The following is a 22,338-nucleotide window of genomic DNA, read 5'->3' on the forward strand; positions in this document are numbered from 1 at the left end:
TGGCTTTATGTGAAGAATTCTTCTGGTACTCAAGGTCTGCATTAAGTTTGCTTCATGTTTAGGAAATGAAAGAGGTACAATTCCAGTCGTCTTTCATAGGTCGGAATTTAGCTATAAATTTAGAAATAAGTTGCAAAATTGCCATCATTTTGATTGACAGACTTTCTTTTCAAAGTGCCTAAGTATCTGAGATGGATTCCACTCAAGTATTTCAAACTTCCATTGTCTGCCTCAATTTGTCAGGAACTTGGGTTGTCAACTTTGGCCTCTCTGAATTGCACTTTAAACACTTTTATTTCTTAAAAAAGTAAGAATTGCCTTGTAGTTCCATGCTGTAGTATATAAATATTATAACCCTTCCTTTCCTGCATGATTTAGTTGTTTCCACTGTTTTTTCTGTTTAATGACATGTATTTTAGTAGATAGGTTTCTTTTCATGACTCATTAAAAGGTGAAATTAGATGTCATTAGTGATTTACTGAGCTTTCGTTAACCTGCACAGAAACCTGAACCTGTCTCTCACTATGTTATGCCAGTGAATTTGGTGTACATGTGCTCCTTTATGACTCCTTGTTTTGTAAAGCTCAACAGGCTCGCAAGATGGGCAAACAAGTAATCCTAGTAGCAGCAATAGTAGCCAAGATTCCCTTCATAAAGCCCCCAAAAAGAAGGGGATCAAATCCTCTATTGGCCGCTTGTTTGGCAAGAAAGAAAAGGGACGACCTGGACAAACAGGCAAGGAAACGTTAGGACAAGGTTGGTTTGCTTTTTTTCTTTTTTGCGCACGGTAAGAGAGAGAGAGTGAAAGACTGAATTTTATGATGTCTGTATCAGTATGTGCATATTTATGCCTGATTATTTTGATGCTGATGTACAGCATTTTTTGGAACTAGTGACACTGAATCTTCTGGTAGGTCCTTTTATGAGTGTAAGATGCAAGTTCAGTGAGTCAGGTATTGCTGTCATTTAGTCTCATGTACCAGGTTATTGAAACTTATTGAACTGTTACAGCTTGTTTTGTGAAGCAAAAATTTCAACTGCGTATCGGAAGTGAAAGAGGCTTTTGTTGGTTTTGACACCAACAGTCATGTCTTCACTTTGGACGCAAAGGAACTGCCTTGAAACGAACCCAGCTGGCTTAGTAAATGCTATGGTTACCTTTCTCTCTTGCATAATTCTTTGCATAAAGCGGGATCCTTGATGTTGACACCAACCATAAGTGATATGGGAACACTGAGAATTTATCTTACAGATGGTTGAAACGTGTGTGTGACTCCAGCTGGTTTTAGGCAGCACCTATTTGAGTCCATACCAGTCTGATTTTCCTGTCTTTATACACCGTTTTGATGGGTATTAATTCAACTAGAAAATAGAGTGATAGATGGGCTTGGAAGTGTGGCTTTGTACATTTCTGATCAGTAATATTACGAAGAATTAAATACTTTTGTTCAGGAAAGCAGTAGTGATTTTGAGTTATAACTGGCCAGAATTGAGAAGATAACAAGACTGGTTTTTGGTTTGTTTTTTTTTTGTAGTTGGCATGGCAGAAGCAGATAGTTCGTCTCAGGATGCATTAGGTCTCAGCAAACTTGGAGGTCAGGCAGAAAAAAACAGGAAAATGCAGAAAAAGTAAGTTACTGAATATTTTTAATCCTCTGTCGTCAAGATATTGCTTTGTTTAAAAATGTTTTTTTTCTTTTTGTTTGTTTGTTTTCAGGTATTTTTGCCTAGTATGGTGCTATGGCTAATAAGCCTCTGTAGAATTTTTTTTACTATTTTTTTTCCCCGAACATTTATAGTAGCATAGGTCGTGGTAAGTTTGAAACAAATTTCAGTGCTGAAAGCTTATTGTTGAAATGCTCTAATAAACAAACTTGGAGATAAAAAAGGACTCTTATCAAACCTTCTCCCAGATTTGTTTATTAAATACCTGCTTTGGGTTTAATTAATTTGGAAGATTTCCCAGAGTTGTCTTTGGCTATTACTTGCTCCAGAATATGAAAGACTTGACAGTGAAAGCATGAGATGTTCTGTACAGACATCCTTTGCTGGTTCCTTTCTAGCAGGTGACTCTGAAAGTCTTCCCTTTTGTGTTGCTAACCGCTGCTGCGTTCACTAATATTTTTACTTCTGTTTGAGGTTGTCTTGACATTTTCTCTCATCTATTTTAACAGCCAAAATCTTTTTTCCTTGCACCGTATACCCCTGATTTTCTGTTTTTTAATAATTTGTGACTATTGCCTTTTTTTTATGGCATGGATACGCAGTTACCTTTTGCTAGTCGTGAGAATTTTTTCAGTGTGTGTCCAAGAAAATCTTTAGTTTAATGTTCACCTTTTGAGTATCTATTGAACGCTTTGTTGTTCCCAGGCTTAGAAGAGATGGAGCAAAGACTATAATCATAGGTGAAAATAGATATTGCTACTAGTAGAAATCTTGACTTGATGCTTATATGGTAATACAGGAAACACTCAAATGTATGTAAGTAGGTTCAGGCATTCTTTGCATTTTTCCGCCCAAAACTGAGCCATATACCTTGAACTTTTGTTGCTTCTGTTCTGTTCGGCTCTCTACTCGGTGTCAAAAAAGCTGACCAAGATCAGACCTGTCTTGCTTTTTTACTTCTGAGGACAGAATAGTGAATGTTGAAAAGAAAGTGTGCTAATTTTCTCTTTGCGAGAGCGATTTCATGCAGTACTTAAGTTCTATTAACAAATAAGAATAATGCCTGGTGACTGCTAATGAAAACCAGCAGTGTGTTGGTTTGAAAAGTCAAGATGGAATGTGGTTTTGTTTGTATAACAGAAGGCTCAGCTGTTTTTCTTCAGACTGTTACACTGAAGGCAATCGTACATTATTATGATCTGGTATTTTCCCTTTTCTACAGAGCTTTAAAGTCATACCACATTTTGGTTGAATAAATAGTTTTAGTCTGGTCATATCTAAATAGCGGTAGGTCTATTCTTTGAACAGTATAGATCTTTCTCAATACCAGCAACAAATTTCATTCTAGAGTAAAACGATCTATGCTGTCTTGCTTTAATAAATGCAAAAAAGGCAGTTGCAGATAAATCATGCCTTTTCTTTGTAAACATTCTGCCTTTCAAAAATTTACTGGTATTACTTAAAGTATACCTTATGGCTGCATGTTGTTGGTTGCTTAAAAGGCAAGTGTCTATATTAGACAAATGAAAACTTTTAGTTTGAAGTTGCCTTGCCTAGCTATTAAATATGGGTACGTGCTTATTCACAGGAAGGTATCTATGATTCAGATATTTCGGTGAAAGTGGGTATGAAACAAGACCGTGTTGATGAAGATACGTATCATAATGTTTATTTTATTATTGCTGAAAGCAGCAGCAGGGCCCTTTGAACTTCCATGAGAAGCAAATCTACCATTTTAAAAATCCCAGCAATATACTTTAATCCAGCTGTTTCAGAATCCTGATGGGTATTCTGAACGTAGGAATCGATATTATCACGAAGTGTCAAAGATCCCTTGCTGCCTTCTTGAGACGTTCATTATCAAAAAGAAAACGTGGTAAAGCTGCTCTGAATTGTTTTTTACTTTGATATTGGAGGAGGGTGGGGTTAAAACAAATTCTCGAGGCTGGCTCTTCACTTATAAAATCCTGTATTCAGTGAAAAGAATTCCACTTACCTGAATGCTTGGAACAATGACAGCTAGTTCTATTTATAGTTGCTCTAATCCCTATTTGCTTGCTTATCTTTCTGATTTCTGCATGCATGCACACAAACAGGCTGAGGGCAGTATTCAGTGTCTTTACTAACAAAAACCTATTTATAGTTACGGAATTAAATTATGGTATACGTTATTTGTCTGGTTTTGTATGCCTTTGAGTTCAGTTTAATCCTAGTTTTATATTTTGCCTTCATTGTTTTATTTTCCTTTTGTTTACCATTTGATGTGGTAGTGCAAGATCAGGGTAAGTTTATATTTATTTTATTAGGATTGTTGTGAAATTATGATAAATCTCAATTGGATTTTTTAGCAATATATTAAAAGCCCTAACTTTTTCCAAAAAGGTCTAATTATGAGAGGAGATACTAGATTCAAAAGAATTTATTGTGAAAATGTGTTGCGGAAATAAATCCAGTGTCATCTAGTTTAGTGTGAATGCTAGTTCAATGTCGTGTCTTAATTTGCATGGTGTGAATTTTTATAATGGAAATATTAAACCCTACTTAGATGGAATAGTTTTGTAATTTGGGTTTTGAAAGTTTTTTAGCAATAGTAGGCATTTGTGGCAATTCATTTCCAAGGTAGACGTATTTCTGTAAACCGTCGCTCTTTTTACTAAATTCAAGTTGTTTTTAGTGTGTTGTTCATTCTGCTCATCTTCTCTGTGAGCTGTACTATTGGCAGTGTTTGCCACAACTGTATTTGTGTTTTTCTGTGTACAACACAACAAACTTAATACTGTGTTATCAAAAAGGAAGGCAACCCTAAATTTGAGATAACTCTCCTTAAAAATGTTACCCACAAAAAGTTTATTACGTACCTGAAATCAGTATATAATAAGGATATTAACTTTCCACTGATGCTCTGCCTGAAGTTAGTCTATTTTCATCTCATGTTTTGCTACTGTTGCCTTTCCATTTTTGCATCCTGCAACTCTGTCATTTCCATCCCTGTCACTCTCTTCACCACCTCCCCTACAGTGTTTCCTCTAATCTCAACTTCTTCCAAATCAGTTCTCTTCAGTTCCATCCAAGAAATCTGGACTACAGCATTCCCCTTTGGCTGCAAGTTCTGGATTTATCCGTTCCTGTGCTGTCTTAAGCCAATGACAAAGTGGTGTTGTGCACTGGGCTGCTTTATTTTCCTTGTGGGGTTAGAGTATGCTTGCCTGCCAAGAGCCATTCTAAATACAAATACTTCAGATGGTCTTTAAAGGGCCTTGTGTGTTCACTACTACATCAGGCACCTGCAGTTTTGACATCATTTCTCATCCCATATGACCACAGTTTCTTTGTTCTCCACAGCTGGTGTTAGATGCCCTTTTGAATGTGTCTAACAACAAGTGTTCCCCTCTTGCAGCAGCACATTTGGTCTTGCGTTCCCAGTGACGTTCAGCCAACTTTTTGTTAAGTCTGTAGACATCTATCCCTTGGTTTTGTCACCTAAGAGCTATTCCAGTAGCCAGCTACTCCTTTGACATTCTTTTGTCCTTCACAGTGCCAGCTTTATACCATCTGTTAGCACTGCCAACACTACTCAATATTATTTTTTTCCCCTCACAAAGATAGGAAGCTGGATTTTGCACCCACTTCTTAAATGGTAGAATTGGATGGCTGTGAAACTAAACTGGCATGTCAGCTGTGATCTTTACATAATCTGATCATGTATTGCTGGAATGCAGTGAGTTTCTTGGTGAAGTTGGAAGGCAATTGTTGGAAAAGTGAAGTTCTCTGCTATAGGAAAAAAACCATTGATGCGTCATTTGCAGATAAAACAGCAGCTGCCTTTGAATTCTTCCCATGAGATGTTTTGTGCCTGTGCTATGTCTTGAGCTTTCAGTTTAAAGATTTCCCGTGCAAGCAAGTTTCTATCTCTTCTTGCATGTGAACAAATTCCACAATAATTTTCTACTTCATGGATGTGTTCCTCTTTGGATCATTGTATGACTTCTGCATAAAGTTATCTCAAACATGTTTGCTTTGTTTGTTTCTGTTTCTACATGTTTGCCTCCATCACATAACACTTCCTTGCAGCCACAGAATTGTTTTCTGCATACAATAGAATCACAGAATAGTTTGGGCTGGAAGGGACCTCTAAAGGTCATCTAGTCCAACCCCCCTGCCGTGGGCAGGGACATCTTCAACTAGATCAGGTTGCTCAGAGCCCCGTCCAACCTGACCTTGAATGTTTCATGGGATGGGGCATCCACAACCTCTCTGGGCAACCCGTGCCAGTTTAAACTCACCGCCGTGAGTTTTGAAGTTTGCATTATAACCTCTCCTTATGCTGTTGATACATTCCCTGTACTGTTCACCTCCAAATGATTTGGTGTTTCATGGTTAACTTGAAGTATGCAGGGAGACTTATAAAACTAGCAGAAATTGCACTGCCGTTCTTTGAATTACATCCAATACCCCAAGCAGCTTTATAAGCTGGGGGGGAGGCAGTGATTACATGCTCTCGTGGGGTCATCGTAGTCAAACCTGAGGCTACTTTGGGCATGTCTGTGCTCTTTCATCACTAGTGGGCCTCCCTCACTGCATGGTTGAGTTACCACAACCACCAAAAAGGAAGACAAAGACACTAATCTTGAAGTTAAAATACTTGGAAAAAACATTGTATTCCTTTCTGGCAAATACAGTATTAAGCATTTTATTCTGTTCTTACCAAGCAGTATTTTATAATATCTTATTAATTTATTTTTCTCATTTTTTTAATTTTTAAGCAACGAAGTGAAGCAAAACTGAATGTATTCAGGGCTAGTGATTTGTGGGATTAACATAACGTGTTCCGCAGTAGCAGGAAAATAGCTGATCCTTTATTCCTAATTTAGAAATATATGTATCTTTTTGAAGTGTACAAATATGTATTAACTTTTACAGTCTTTGTTAGTGAAATCTAGCTATTGAGCTGCTAACTGCTGAACACTATTTCCGCCTTAATTGTTGGGTCTTAAAATGGGTACATTAGAATGGCTATTTGTAACCAGTTATCTGGTAGCTCCTTCCTTCCTCCCCTTTTTTTATTCCTAGGCAGCACACTTAATTAGGAGAAGGTATTGGGAGGTTCTTCTAGAGTAATAGGAATTTATTGACATGCAGGTGGAGAAGTACTATTGATAAAACAGTTGCTAGTATATTTATTACTTCATTGATTATTTTTTATATTTAGTTATCTACCAACATAACGTGAGGATCGTAGGTATGCTGGCATGTCTAAAAGAGCTGAATACTGCATATCCATTTTGCACTACTAGCAAAGAAAGCTACTAGGTTGTCAGTAACCCCTTTTCAAGATGTCTTGTGTGGTAGTTTTTTAATATCTGTAGGTTTTAAATATTTTATCATCGTAGATGTATTTAGCGATACAGTTCTGAAGGCGAGGAGATTTTGTTTGTTTTAAATTATGAGAAAATTATAAATACATAACGTAGGATCCTGAATCTGTAGTATTGCTGCTTATCTTCTTAATTCTACACTTGCAGGCATGAATAAAAAGCATAAAACAGTAAAAACTGTCCAATTAGGTGAAGTGGTTTTTTCTAAACTTCTGAGGGGAGTGAGTGGAGACTTAACCATATACAACTAGCTTTCAAAGGCAGCTTAAATATGCTTTTTTCAGACCTTACCCATTTTTTCAGACAGAAGTATCCAAGCAACATTGCATGCTAATACCCGCAACACTAGTTTTTGTCTCTTGGTTTATCAAACATTTTTGGCAGCTATTTATGGGGATCTTGTGAGCTTCCATTGTTTCTGTAAGCTGAATTGTCAATGTTAAACTTCAGTCTCTTCTGTTCCAGAATAACAAAGGAAATGGTGTCATCATAGGAGATGAAAGCTGAGTTTCAGTAGACAGCCTTTCAGAATATAATTGCCAAAGCATGGCGTTCTGAATATAATGGTTGTCTGAAGCTGTGCCTGAAATTCTGACAGCCTTGCTGTTGCAGACTGAAATTTGCCAATTAAATGGTTACTGTCCCAGCTTCTAGCCTCAACAGCCTGATGGACAGTACTGGTTCGATGGCATGGGTATCTGATGTACTCATACGTTTCCACAGGTTTCAAATCTGCACGTTGAGGAGAAGTGACTATTTTGGTTCAGTTTAATTTGCTGAACAGAAAATTGCAGCAATTAAGAATCTGACTGACAAATAAGTCTGACATCTCCACTTTGTGTTGGCAGTGTTGGTTAGAGTGTCAGTAGCAGTTTCAGACACAGATTTCCCAAAGGCAAGATCCAGCATCTCTGCCACTCTGAAATTTCCTATCCAGTTCAGCTTATGTCACTAGGTAGTCCTTGTACGTGTGCTGTGGCTGCCTTAGTGGGTATATCTCATAAGGCTGAGAAAGGAAGAAAGCTAACTATTGGAAAGAAGATGGTCAATTGAATGCAGTGTTTGAATTGTAACATCTAGTTATAACTAGTTTCTCTCTGTTATTAATAACTATTTCTGTAATTGTAGGCATGAGCTGCTTGAGGAAGCCAGAAGACAAGGTTTACCTTTTGCACAGTGGGATGGGCCTACTGTGGTTGTGTGGCTGGAGGTAAGTGGTCCCTCCAAAATAAACAAATAAACAATAAAAACCTCAGTGTACAGAATTCTAAAGAATTTAAGGTTTTGGAGCCAGGAATGTTTCCCAGATCCTGCTTACTTCCTTTTTTTTTGTGTTTCAGCTGTGGGTTGGGATGCCAGCCTGGTATGTGGCTGCTTGCCGAGCAAATGTGAAAAGCGGTGCTATCATGTCAGCTTTGTCTGATACAGAAATACAGCGTGAAATTGGCATTAGTAATCCTCTGCACAGACTGAAGCTGAGGCTGGCCATTCAAGAAATCATGTCACTAACAAGTCCATCTGCCCCTCCCACCTCAAGGACGGTAAGGAAAGTGATCCAGCATTGAACATCTTTTAGAACCATTAGAATTTCCAAAAATTCTGCCATAAACTTGTAACTGAAAGGATTTGAGCTTCAAATAAGAAATTCTGGAAACATTAAATTGTAGAGAAACACATTATTTAAATACAAGACGTTTCTTCCTTTCATGGAAATTAAATGAAGGAATAACTATGTTTTCTTTCTTAAGGGAAATAGAACTTTGTCAGTGTAAGTATATAATCCAAAATATTTAGAGTACATGTTATTTGCCTCATTTTTTGGCCTCAGAAGAATTTATAATACAGATGAAGTATACATGTGCATCCAGAAACATGTAACGTAGTTGGAGGCTCTTTTAATCCATGCATAAGGCCATTAACTCCAAATAACGGTTCAGCCTACATAAACTAGGAGTCCACCTGTCTCTCTATACTACAGTAAATTTAGACACTTAAAGTTAGTGTGAATTCCCTCTCATCAGTCTGTCTGCCCCGCAATCTAAAGTTATTTCTGAGATTCCTGGGATTACGTACTAGACTACAACTGCATTTTTCAGATTAGAGCAGTCTCAAGTGTCTGCCCGTTAATTACATCAGTGTAAGCTATTTATCACGTTCAATTTTGTTAATATCTTTGAAGAAAAGTGATCCATGTTAATAGGCTTTTATTCCATGCCATGACTTTCAATAGATATACCTATACTTAAGACTTTAGAAACCATTGCTTTTGCCCATGCCTGCTCCTTACATGTACCGATTGCTTATATGTTCTGCAACCTCTCCTCTTTGTTACTGCTTTCCTTTCACTGGATGGGATTGGTTCCCTGTGGGGTCATATTAGACCACGGGAAATGTCTGGGTAACACATGAAGAAATGGAAAATCTTACAGCCACCCAACAAACGGTTAGTTTACAGTGTTGCCACTTTTGTTCCTAGAGTGCTTTTCCCACTTTTTGAACATTTGAATCAAGTGCCTTTTGGTCTTTCTTTTTTCTTTTTTTTCCAAATTAATGCATTAAAATTCTGGATCATTGCTTCTTCTAATTATTAACCTTGTAACCTGCATCTTGATAGTTTTTTTTCCAGAAGGGGGGAAAAAAATCAACATTGATAAGATTGTAAACAAAACTCTAATCTATAAAACGGAGCTCTGATTTGATTAACTAATAGACAAATTGAAGACATTGCGGAAATGTCTTCTCTCCAGAAAACTTAATCAGTAGATGGGTTTTGCAACCTCTTATATGAAAATGAGTGCCTTGTATTTTTTTTTTTACGATGCATGATGCTTGCTTTATCTAGATTTTTTTGGTATGCAGTAGACTTAGTCTTGCAGTGCCTCTAACTTTGATCTCCTTACTAAACTTAAATACTAATACGTATGTGTTCTTTTGCTTTTCTAACCACGTAACAGGAAGATGAGGAGGGAAGCTGGGCTCAGGTTGGAAACTTTATGTAATATTATAAACTATATGTAAACTGTCACAATAATTAGAGTATAAAAGAATCTGTTTTTCCTTTATAGCAGTTTCTTTTAGTGACTCTTGGTGTGGCTTGGGGATTGGGAGAGGGGGAAACTGCAGGCTTATCTCTGTATAATACATACTTGGAAGATACACTTTTATATTTAGGTGATTTAAATATTTTCATGTTTTCTAGAACGTCCAAGATTTGGTGGCTCATCACTGAAAATTTGTAAAATACTTTGTTGCATAGTATCTCACCAAAAAAGCTATGCATAAGGATTTTTAATAATGAGGCTGTTAGAAGAATATTCAGAAGTTTTTGTTATCATTAGCTTTCTGAAATATTTGTCCTCTAGCTTATGAATCACCAAAATGAAGTTACTCTTTCTTGATAAGCATTGTTGTATTCTATGCATTGAACATACTAGATAAAATGTTAAAATAATTTCATGACATAAAGTGTGGAGTGTTTTGGTGGGGGTGGCTCTCTGGGAAGTCAGAAGTCCAAGAATTATCTGCTGTGTGCAGAAAGTCCCTGTTCAACCTGGTCACTATTATAGGTGTGCTACAAGACATACGGAGCCTAGATAGTTAAGTAGATTTCTGTGCACTAATTCTGTAATCCTCCTTGATTAATTGTTTTCCCTTAAAGTGGTGACAAATCCTAATTGTATTTTCAGGCATTGAGATAGTCGAGTATTTTATACAGGGATATAAACAAAACTCAGGATTTGCCTGTGACCTGTATCTTTGGACAGTATAGTCTCTTCTTGCTTGGCTGCCCGCCAGCTTAAACCTGTTTGTCCCATTAACTGTGTCTCAGATACTCTTGTGGATTGTCAATGAGAACAATCACAGCTTGCCTCCCTGTTACAAGAGTAACATGCTCTTTCAGTCTGCGACCTAGCGATGGCTTGAAGAAATGCATTTCTATGTGGCCTTGCTCCTTTCTAGAAGGTGCTTCCTCTAGAGGAGAAATAAAGCTTTTGACTTCTAATTGCACAGTAAAAATGAATTATTACCCTTGACTCTTGAAAAAAAGAGCTGCTGTTTTTTGTTGCTCAAGGAATGATTAGTTGCATAGTTACAAACTCTCTTCTTTTTAGAAGTTGTCTCCAAAAAATGCCTGGTGATTTGCAGGTCAAAAAATGCAGTGAGGGAAGTTGGGCTTTTTTGGTTGGTGATTTTTTGGTGGGGTTTTTGTTTGTTTGTTTTAGGATAAAGACTAGTATTTAGAATTGCTTGTTCTTCAGTAGTGGGTTTTTATAGTTTTTTGCTTATTTGATTGGGATCAGTTTCTGAAAACAGTTAAGTGTACTCAAAATCCCTGCAGTTATTTTCTGATACCTTGTATTTATACAGCCATGTGAAAAACAAGAATCCGCCACCCCCAGTTTTAAAGAGAGAGTGTTTTGAGCATCTTAACAAAATGAAATTCTATGGCTCTTGCTATCAAAACAGTATAGATTAGTCTTTTTTATTTTTATTAGTTTTTGCATATTTTTTCACACTCTTCAACATGAAATAAATTAAGGCAGTTTTACTTGCTGATCTGAATATCTAAACTTGCTTTTCTTCATGAGGATGACTTCTTCAGAAAACATACACGTAGCATTCAATATTTTTATTTGCTTATCTTTACAGGCTAAGAAGTAAGCATTGTTTTACTCTTTTCTTTAAAATATGTTGTCTAAAAAAGCTTTTCTCTTTTATTTCTCATTTTAATAAGCTTATTCCTTAATCTTTTAAAAACAGACGTTAGCATATGGTGATATGAACCATGAGTGGATTGGCAATGAATGGCTCCCTAGTCTGGGGCTCCCTCAATATCGCAGCTATTTCATGGAATGTCTTGTTGATGCTCGAATGCTGGATCATTTAACTAAAAAAGATCTGCGTGGGCAACTTAAAATGGTGGACAGCTTTCACAGGTAAATAGATTTAAGTTGGAGACCTAACTTACAGTAAATGTTTCCACTATCTGTAAATGTGGTGGTTTTTTTTTTCTTTTCTAAACAGAAACAGTTTTCAGTGTGGAATTATGTGCCTACGAAGACTGAATTATGATCGAAAAGAACTTGAAAGAAAAAGGGAAGAAAGCCAGGATGAAATTAAGGGTTAGTGCATAGTCTTGACCTCAGTCTGATTCTAACGTGTTTTCACTGATCTGTCTTAAAAATTTATTAAAAGAAAAAAAGCATTAGAGGGAGGAATTACTTATAAAATATCAAGTGTTAAATACAGGAGATGTGTCTGGATGCAGGCCCTGAACAGTGAATCATGAAACACATCATTAAATCATTCACTCGTGCAGAGATGTGATACAAGTGCAGGCATTTTTGAAACTCTTACTGCTCTGAAGTTTGAAACAAAGCTAAATGTTTTAGGAGGATGAGGGTTTTGAAAAAGTATCTGGGTTTTGGGCTTTTTTTTCCCCCTGTTCTGACATAATAACTTTGCATCTACTTGATTTTATTGTTGGTTGTGGCTGATAATTTTTATTACCCAGCACTTTATGAAAAAACATCCAGGTGACGTAGGTATTTATATCTTCCAGATACATGGTGATTATTGAACAAGACAGGAGAAAAAGAAGAAAAAGCAGGGTTGGGAATTCACAGTATTTTCCAAGACTTCCCATAGAAATTTTGTCTTCTGCCTAATATCAGAAGTCTTTTCTGACATCTTAGACTAAAATTTTAGGGTTACCTTGTACACAATTTGCTTAGGAGGCTCTGTGCCTGCTCTTCCCCTTTCCTTTTAAAGTGTGGATACCTTTTGGTGGTTATTCTAGTTGTGCCTGAGAACGTTCCCAGGAATTGCAACTAACTGGCATGAAACAAGCCTGTGTTGTGGCTGGTAAGCCTTTTTTTAGCCTCCTGATGGTATGGCTGCGTCTATTGCCTATAGGGGATTGCTTCTTGGAACATACAATTCTTGAATGCCTCCTGGGAATTGTTCGGGAAGAACACTAGTTGGCATAGGCCAGAAACACGCTGTGGATCATTATAACTGTTCGATTGGTATAGACATTCCCGAGTAGTATAAAAAAAAAAAAAACCTACTTGTCAGAACATAGTTTTTGTTTTGATGTTTGGGCTGAACATGTAAATGCTGCTTTGTAATGTTTTTCCGTGAAAAAGTTCCAAGATGAGAGCGTATTGCTTGTTGAACTGTTAGAGTATGAAATGCCTTCCAGCAAGCTTCAAATATGTTTACTTTAAATTTATGATTGTGGAAAAGTGTAGTAGTATGCATACACAAGCTGAAGGTAAGTCTGCATTACTAAATTGAACACCTTCAGAACGTAAAGGTAGATAAGACTATAAAACTAATAAATAGTGAAGCTTTAAACAATAACGAATAAAGCTTTCTGTTCAAATTCAGTAGGAAGTGCATGAGAAGCTGCTATAAGATTTTTCTTTTTAGTAGTACAATTTTTTTTCCTAAATACTTAATCTGTCTTGGGTGAGGTCCAAGCCCCTAAGTGGCTGTGTAAAATAGAAGGTCCTGTCTTCCCCATCTGCACAGGACAAGGGGGAATGGCTGTAAACTAAAGGGGGGTAGATATAGACTAGATCTAAGGAAGACATTTTTTACGCTGAGGGTGGTGAGACACTGGCCCAGGTTGCCCAGAGAGGTGGCGGATGCCCCATCCCTGGAAACATTCAAGGTCAGGTTGGACGGGGCTCTGAGCAACCTGATCTAGTTGAAGATGTCCCTGCCCACGGCAGGGGGGTTGGACTAGATGACCTTTAGAGGTCCCTTCCAACCCAAACTATTCTATGATTCTATGAACGCTATGCCCAGCTGAACTTGTCTCGTAACTGTGACTGTAGCCTCCTTCTGTAGGCAGAGAGAGGAGATTGAGCAAGGACTATTTCCTCTGGGTGCAAGGAAAACTACTGTATGGAAAGGATCCAACACCAAGTGTTGGAGTCTAAGCATGAAGTTTTGTTGCCAATTCAGAGTGTTTCATGCACACCAAAAAGGCAGGGGCAGATTGGATCGCAACCTAAATGTTAAATAACACAATCCCTTGAGGGCTACTGCTTAACAGCATTTATGATGAATTGTGTATATGTGAAAATCAATCCCGACACGAGCATGCAGATCAAGAAAGGGCTGTGGTTTTTTTGTTCAGAAAAGCTGTATTGTCATAAATCAGGCAACTTTTTTTCTCCATAGATGTCCTTGTCTGGAGCAACGAAAGAATGATCCATTGGGTAGTGTCCATTGGTCTTAAAGAATACGCAAATAACCTTATAGAGAGCGGAGTTCATGGTGCACTTGTGGCCTTAGATGAATCATTTGATTACAATGCATTAGCTCTCTTATTACAAATACCCACTCAAAACACACAGGTAAGCAAGAAGTAGTTACTTTATGGTTGATAGGAATTTTGGCCCCTTTAGGAAGGTTAAAAATGGAACTGTTTTTTTCCTTAGGTAAGTGCATGTCTTTCTATTCCCAGCTCTAGAAAATGTAGAAATTGAAAGTTGTCCATTATCCTATAAGAGAAGAACATAGAGCTATGCTTTTCTTACTGTTTTCTAATTGTTAATAACAATTCTGGTTGATAAATGTGCTTGAACAAAAAATATTGTTTGAATATTTTCCTCATAGCCCATCTTTACAACATTAGTGTAAAACTCATCATTTTTGTTGTTTGCTAGTTTTTATTCTGAAATAATTAAATTTGAGCCAGAAATCATGAACTTTCGTATCACAATGAAGGGAAGGAGGAGCTGTTAAGTCTTCCTTAAATATTTAATGAGTTATAACTTAAATTGTAACTTTTCAAATACTAAGTATGTTTATTAATCTGATAAGAAGGTATTAAACAATTTGTGTTATATTAACTAAAAAAATTACTATTGGTTACTAATTACTAATCTTTTGGAATTAATTTCTATTTTTTTTTGTACTATAAACTTTAGGCTCGTGCTGTTCTGGAGAGGGAATTTAATAACCTTCTTGCTATGGGCACTGACAGAAGACTTGATGAAGTAAGTTACTTGAGTGTTGACCCATTTCATGGTTCTGGGAACTTTATCAGAACTGTTAAGTGAAAGAATTTAGCCTGAACCTGTTTAAGCTATTGACAGAATAGTGGCAGAAGTCTTAACTTCAAATTCTGTGTCTTCAGCAGTTTCTGAATATGGCAGGTTTTGTGTATTTAGGTAAGGTAACTTCGAATATGAAAGTATTGAGATGATTTGCAAGTTTGTTTTTTGTAGCTTGCATGGTTAATGTGTAATCGCAGCACTTTGGGCTGAATCTTCTATCTAAAATGTGGGAAAACTAGCGACCAGTGTTGCAGATGAACAAGCTATAATAAAGGCACTGTATAGCATATTTCAAACCTTTGTCCTAAATGTATAGCACATTTCAAACCTTTGTCCTAATGAGCAGTATTTCAAATAATTGAGTGTTTTTCAAGAAAGCTTGTGTTGTTAATACTGGTATAGATGACCACCAGGTATGTTTGCACATCAAAGTAATTTCTGTCGGGCAGTCTGTGGTCTTACGGTGTATAAACTTCATTCAAGTGTAATGAGTATAAAACTCTAACAAACTAGGTGTGAGGCTTTTTTTGTAGACCCTGTGAACCCATAGCAGAAAGAAGAGTGTTACATCTTTAACCTTTTAAGTTGCTCTATGCTGTAACTTGGTGAACAGTTTCAAGCTGTTGTTACTTCCCCAAGAGAGTCCTAACTCTGTGCTACCTCTTCTTTGGTGCTAATGGGAGTTTATGTGATAGCACATGTAGGCAAAAGTGGTTCAGGTTAAGACTAAGGTGTCAAAACCCTAATGTGGTTAACTGGGTCAGGGAACCAGTCCATGATATCTCAGAAACATTTGTGCTGGTATGAGGAAGAGAACAGGGGAGGGGTGAAAGTGCTGGCTTAAACTGCTTTTGGATCAGTGAGGTGAAGCATACACCAGTATGTTGAGGAAGGAGGCTGCTATGGCAGACCTTGATTGGTTTTGTGTTCATCGTTTGCCTAATGGACTTGTTGCAGCCCTTTTGTGGCACACCCTAGCAGCTCTGTTCCCAGTATGCATCTCTACTAAGGTTTTAATAACACCCTCAGAAAGCAGCTTGATAGTTTTCTAAGGTATTTTTCCTTTGCGATTTCAAACTGCAAGAGAAGGAGCTTTGAGAGAATGGATGTTTGCCCTGGTCTAGTGGCACAGGGCAGTTTGTTAATCATGAAGATCTCTTCAAATAATGCAGATGCTTGTCCTCTAATTCTAAAAGGGGATAAATTTTAGGTAAAACGGCATTCAGGTGATTGAACTATTTCTAAAGGCAAAGTTGGCAAATGGAGATGCACAATGGGTATATTTGCACTGACATAATACCTTCGCTGCAAAAGGCATTTTTGGAAGTGGGACTTAAACTATTGTATTTAGTAAGTGCAATATTATATTTCTAAAGTGGACTATTACTTCAAAGATGCAGATGTATTAATGGGGGGAAAATGCACCTGGGTAATTACAAGTCAAGTTTACCCAAGTGCTTAAGCAAAACACTGCACAGCAATATCGTATTTACTACACTTTTTTTTTCCTCACGATCACTTCCTGTAATTTGTAGCATGAGAAAGCACGATAGCTGTATCATCATTCCTGTAAGACAGAATTGAAGGTTAAAAGCAATTGTTCAAATTAAGCCTCTATATGTCAGTGTTCCCAAAGCAGTTTTTATGATCTGCTCCGCTCCTCATATCCCCTAAGAATAAGTGATGTGACACTTTATGAATTACTGCAAATCATGAAGTACAAACATTCAACGTACAAAACATGTTCCTAAATGTGCCGAGCGCAGGAATTTCCGTAGTTACTGGGCTGCAGAGCCTACAGTCTAGCGAATGGATACAGGTTGTTGCAAATGAAGACCTCTGCTGCTGTTGCACCTGAACCATTCTGAAAATTAACTCATTTTGTGGCAATACATTTACTTAAGATTGTCAGTAATCCCTTCAATGTCAGTAACAATCCTACATTTTTTGAATCGCTAATGATGTTTATCAATATAACAGGATGATGATAAGAGTTTTAGGAGAGCACCTTCATGGAGAAAGAAGTTTAGACCAAAGGACATAAGAGGTTTAGCTGCTGGATCAGCAGAGACTCTTCCTGCAAATTTCAGAGTTACGACCTCAATGTCTTCACCCTCTATGCAGCCAAAGAAGATGCAGATTGATGGTATTGATTTTGTATTATTTTAAGCATGATGCACTTTTTTGCTTGAGATCACAGGGGAATTAAGTTCAAATTACCTTTTTGCTGCATAAAAGCATCTGCCTTGTGCATGGTTGTATATATAACACTGTGTTTAACCATAGGGTGCTTTATAATTTCAGGAAGCTGCAATAGATGTGGAGTTTCTTTTTACTTCATTGGAATAACAAAATGAGAATTATAGTTAAAAATAAATCTATTTTAAACCATGAAACTAAAATTACATTTTAGTAGAAGTCTTCTAATCACGTGATGCCTAACTGCTAATTAGCATTAATTAGACCAATGGAAGTCCTGCTTCTGAAATGCAGTAAAATGCATTTAAAATGATGTGAGTAAACTCCCTCAGATAATTTTGAGATTATTAAAACTTGAGTAAAAGGTGCATTACCCCCCCTGCAGCGGTCACTTAAGTATTGATCATACTTGGAATCACTACTTCATTCATTGCTGTGCACTTAATGATCTATATGTATGCGTGTGCATGTGCACAGACTGCATTAAAAAAACCCAAACAAACACCAAAAACCCTAGCTGGAAGTGGAAGCTGATCACCTGTCACATGGAGTATCTTGTCTGTTTTCTCTTTAGTACCATGAGAATAAACTTCTACTTGAATTTGTTTTACAAAACACAAGTAAAAATAAACGGAAAATGTATTTAATTGGAACAGACAGGATGAGAACTTCAGCATCATCTGTCAGAGTTGTTGCAGGTTCTGAAAATTGTACTTATGAGTAAAGCTCAAAGAAGCAACCCTTGCATCTGATGTTACTCTGTAAAATGTGAGCTGTTTTAAATTTTAAATATTGTCACTAGCACAAAATATTTTCCAGAATTCATGTGGAAAATTCTGTAAATAAAGTCAGTCAAGTCTTTACCATGTAAAACCCCTTTCTTTTTACGATAATAAAAAACCCAGAAAATAAAAATATATAAACTATTTAAAATAGAGAATAAATGACTTATAAAATTACCTTTGCCAATTTCTGTGTGCTGGTTGGCATGCAGACTTCTTTAGAATTCTTTTTGTTAGCCACTGAAACTAGAAGCGGTTAATATATAAACTGTAAAATAAATTCTGCTTTTCTAACTTGTAACCTTAGATTTGGGTGAGTACAGTAGCTGTAATCAAATTGCTGTGAGATTTTTTTTTTTTTGAAAACTAACATGCATGCTGTGTTCTGCATGTCTTCCCATGCTTCTTGAAATAGGCAGTGTATCAGGAACACAAAGATTGGATTCTGCTACAGTAAGGACCTACTCCTGTTAAAGCCTTCTCCTGGTGAGTAAAGTTGATAGGTATAATAGTAAAGCAGTTATTTATGAAATAAAATGTCAGGGGTATCAATACAGTGAATTTATACACTTACAAAACTGTTTCAAGTTTTCAGGGTAGATTGTTATATTGAAAATCCGGAGCTTATTTCCTACAATGAAGACTATGAGTGTTTAAATATTGACTTCTGTAAATATTGTATTCTTTTAGAGGGTGTTTTTTAAACAGCCTCAAAAAGGACCCATGTTAAATAGCTGTGTATAAAGTGTTGAAATCAAAGGTTGGATGAAACAGCTAGTGGAAGTGGGGAGGAGGGAAGGGAACTAAATTAGGCCTATAAAGGAAAGAAAATAATTTAGTGTGTGACACTGCAGTTCAGATTATTGATCTTTCAGGGTCTTTGCTTGGTCGAAGTTATCCCAGTACAATATACTTCAATATTGAATTATTATAGGGGTAATTGCATAGTTTTCCAATTCTTGGATACTTTGTTACTGTGATTGCTTAGGCTGTCTGGTTTGGTTAGATTTAGCTACCTGCAGCCTAATTTTGGGTAGCTGTGAGCAGTGCTGACAATAAAGGGCAGCTTGATAACACAAGGGTGTTTAACACAAAATACATACATTCTGGCTTATGAAAGATAGGTAGTCCTGTCTTACTCCAGGATTTGGAATGATTTTTCTTCAGCAGCCTCTGCTGTATTTTCTCACGGAACAGTATTTCTCTCATTTTGCAAACGAGCCTGGAAACTAAATTTTTTTTACTATACTGGATTTCTAAAAAAATAAAAATCCAGTGACTCTCTCCCACTAGCTGGTATCTCCATGGGCTATAAATTGCCTGTCTCTTCTGCTCACAGCTTCTTGCCTTTCTTCTCGCCAGTAACATCCCTACCAACTCATGTACTGGCTGCCTTTTCGTCAAATTCCGAACCTTTTTGCATATGCAAGTTTAGTTCTAAAGAGTTCTTATGTATGAAATGTTGAGAAGGGAAACTCTTGCACATAGCGACTCAGATCATGTGGATCTGTCAGTTTATAATCTCAGGGGCTGTCTTAAAATTTTTTTAGTTTCAAGACATTGAAGTTTTAAGTCTTCCCCTCCCCCAGATTCTTCCCACTGGTTCAGGATTTTCTATAGTCAGATGATCCAGGATAAAAATCTAGGAAGCAGAAATATTTGACCTCATGTGCTTTACTTTGCATTGCAACTGAAGATCACAGGAGGCAATAAAATTGTATACATCATGGCATGGCAATAATTCGATGCATGACTGCTACACTACTTGAGTTGTTTGTGAGAAACTTAGAATGAAATGTTTTTTAAAAAACTGCTAATGGAATTTTTTTGTGTTTCTGTGTTTTTTCTGTTTGTGGTGTTGTTGTTTTTACAGTTTACCCACACTATTTCTACCGGTGATATGCAGCATTTTGAACATTTGGAACCCTTAACCTGTTAATACTTGTTAAATGGACACTTTGAGATATTTTATTACAGAGTTTTTAATTAGCAAATAAATTCATGAGTACTATAGAGAAAATATTTTAGAATCTAAATGTTTCTTATATTTATGTGACTTCTCATTTATATAGTTACTTACTTTTTCTGTTTCTATCCAGTCTACAAATCAAATCATTGCTGATTTTTTTTATTCTAATTTTAGTCTTTCCAACTGAATGTACTGTAATGCTTGTATGTATATGTCCCTATAAGTAATATAGGGTTTTTGTAAATTATGCAGTTACTGTAATTATCATTGTTTTTTAATAATGAAACTGAAGGTGAAAAGGATTTTAATACCTTTGTAAAAGTATCGTGACACCAAGCAGTATATATTTTGTCTTTTGGAAATGTTAGCTTAGATCTGAAAACAACTCCAGCTTTTTTTCAGGTGAGCATATGTTGTTGTAGAAGGTATGGTACACGATCGTTCTTCTTTTCAGAACTGTACCTTTCCACAAAAAGGATTTGTCAAGTAGTGGGAATTTGTCTTTATTTAAAATATAACTCGTTTTAAAAGCTGGGAGGAACTATAACACTACGGAACACGTTTTAGAAGTGGTTGACTCGGTCATAACACTCTCTGCTGTATTTGTATAGCGTATCTTCACAGTGACTGAAAATAAGCCATAAACCAAGAACTGTTTTTATTTTTTTTTTTCCTTAATTGAGGAAGATAGACTTCATAATAATTCCTGGTCGTAATCCACAGGCCACAGAGAGTTTTTGTCCTAGATCTTTTTGACTGAAAACACTTGTGGAAAGATGCTGGTGAAACTAGTTTTAACGGACCAATCATGAAGCACTGCAGTCTCATGTCAAATGCGTAGTGAAAGATGAAGGTACAATGGGCTAAAGCAGTGCAACTTCTAATAAAGGCCTTACTTTGCTTATGTAAGTCATCTTTTGTGTTTTGTAAACTTGTTCTAAAGAGCTGTCTGGACTTCAGTTTTGGCGGTTGTAGCCATTTTGGACTGTATGAGTAGAAAATGTATCCGACACTTGTAAATGGCATATTAAAAAGCCAGCGAGACTCTGTTCAGATGGTGCATTATTTATTATGCAACAATATATATAGCATGTCTTTTTTCTTATTTTGTTTTCCACTTTTAACTTGCTTGTAAAACTGAAATTCATTGTTACTGTTCTGTTTTTCTATTAATCTTTTGTGTATTTTCAGATTATGTAACAATATGTACAGTCTACTTTTGAACTATTTTTATCACAGTATTATTTATTGCTTTCTTTCAATAAAGTACTGATGCATTTTCCACTGCCAATAAAACACTATTGAAAAGCTAAGATCTAATTGTATGCAGGCAGATACTTTTGCGGTGAGTGGATGTTGTCAATAAAGCATCTTAATGATTGTTTGCTGCCCTGTAGATCTTGTTTCAAATGATGACTTTGCTCCAGTAGAAAAATGTTCCGTTATATGTGACGTTTTCTCTGGAATTGTTCAAGTTCACGTGTGTTAATCAGTTTTTGAAAACCAGTTTTCAGAAGAAAACTGCTTTATTGCCTACTTCTACTAGTAGTTAGAGCTATGACTTACTTTTAAAAAAGGAACAAAAGCTATCACACAACTTCAGTGTATTCTGGTCCACGTGACGAAGATTCAAGTGCTGTTCTATATAGCAGCAACAATTGCTTTGTTAATAAAATGAGATTATGACCACGGTGATACTTGGGGAGAAACATAGCAGTCGAGGGAACTGATACAAAATTGGGTCGCAATAGGGCTGTTTATGTCAATTTTAATATATTTGTAAACCATTTCTTGTGTAGAAGAGAAGACAGAAGGATAAACTTGCAGAATAATCGAAGCAGTAGTGAAGCGTATTTCATCATGTCCTCTAGATCAACAGCAGGATGTGGAATGCATGGAATGGAGAAATATTGTGATTGATGCTTTAAACATTGTTCAGTAATGCATCTCTGTTTGTCTAGCTTGTCTATATGAGTTGCTATCTGATCATTTGCAGTCTCTTTTATATTTTCAGAGAATCTATCTTTCTAGAAAAAAGCTAAAATGAAACTGCAGAAGGAGATCCTGACTCACTGTTCAGCTAAACTTCACTGTTTAGAAGAAAATTGCATAGACGTTTCTGGTCACTGATGTGATAGTAGGTGTTCAAAGTCATGTATTGTTGCTTCTCAAAAGTGAAAACAATGCGCAATAGGCTTGTAAAATGTGAAAAGAAAATACGTTTATTATTTTAAGGCTGTAAAACCTTAACTGTTATGGAATAATGGAATTGA

General features: G+C 36.5%; 1 protein-coding gene across 1 annotated transcript in view; it reads left to right on the forward strand.

The window, feature by feature from the left end:
• Positions 1-22,338, forward strand: part of PPFIA1 (protein tyrosine phosphatase, receptor type, f polypeptide (PTPRF), interacting protein (liprin), alpha 1) — a 60,519-nt gene extending 38,181 nt beyond the window's left edge. Inside the window, exons 19-29 of the mRNA XM_009334540.1 lie at positions 584-756; positions 1,536-1,629; positions 8,169-8,250; positions 8,381-8,581; positions 9,421-9,483; positions 11,802-11,977; positions 12,066-12,163; positions 14,235-14,410; positions 14,987-15,055; positions 17,096-17,261; positions 19,970-22,338. Coding sequence (XP_009332815.1) covers positions 584-756; positions 1,536-1,629; positions 8,169-8,250; positions 8,381-8,581; positions 9,421-9,483; positions 11,802-11,977; positions 12,066-12,163; positions 14,235-14,410; positions 14,987-15,055; positions 17,096-17,261; positions 19,970-19,995 — 1,324 coding nt within the window. The 3' untranslated portion in view covers positions 19,996-22,338. The remainder of the gene's footprint in view (positions 1-583; positions 757-1,535; positions 1,630-8,168; positions 8,251-8,380; positions 8,582-9,420; positions 9,484-11,801; positions 11,978-12,065; positions 12,164-14,234; positions 14,411-14,986; positions 15,056-17,095; positions 17,262-19,969) is intronic.

This window comes from Pygoscelis adeliae, unplaced genomic scaffold (assembly GCF_000699105.1).
Source record: "Pygoscelis adeliae isolate BGI_AS28 unplaced genomic scaffold, ASM69910v1 Scaffold171, whole genome shotgun sequence".
In the NCBI taxonomy this organism is placed as follows: domain Eukaryota; kingdom Metazoa; phylum Chordata; class Aves; order Sphenisciformes; family Spheniscidae; genus Pygoscelis; species Pygoscelis adeliae.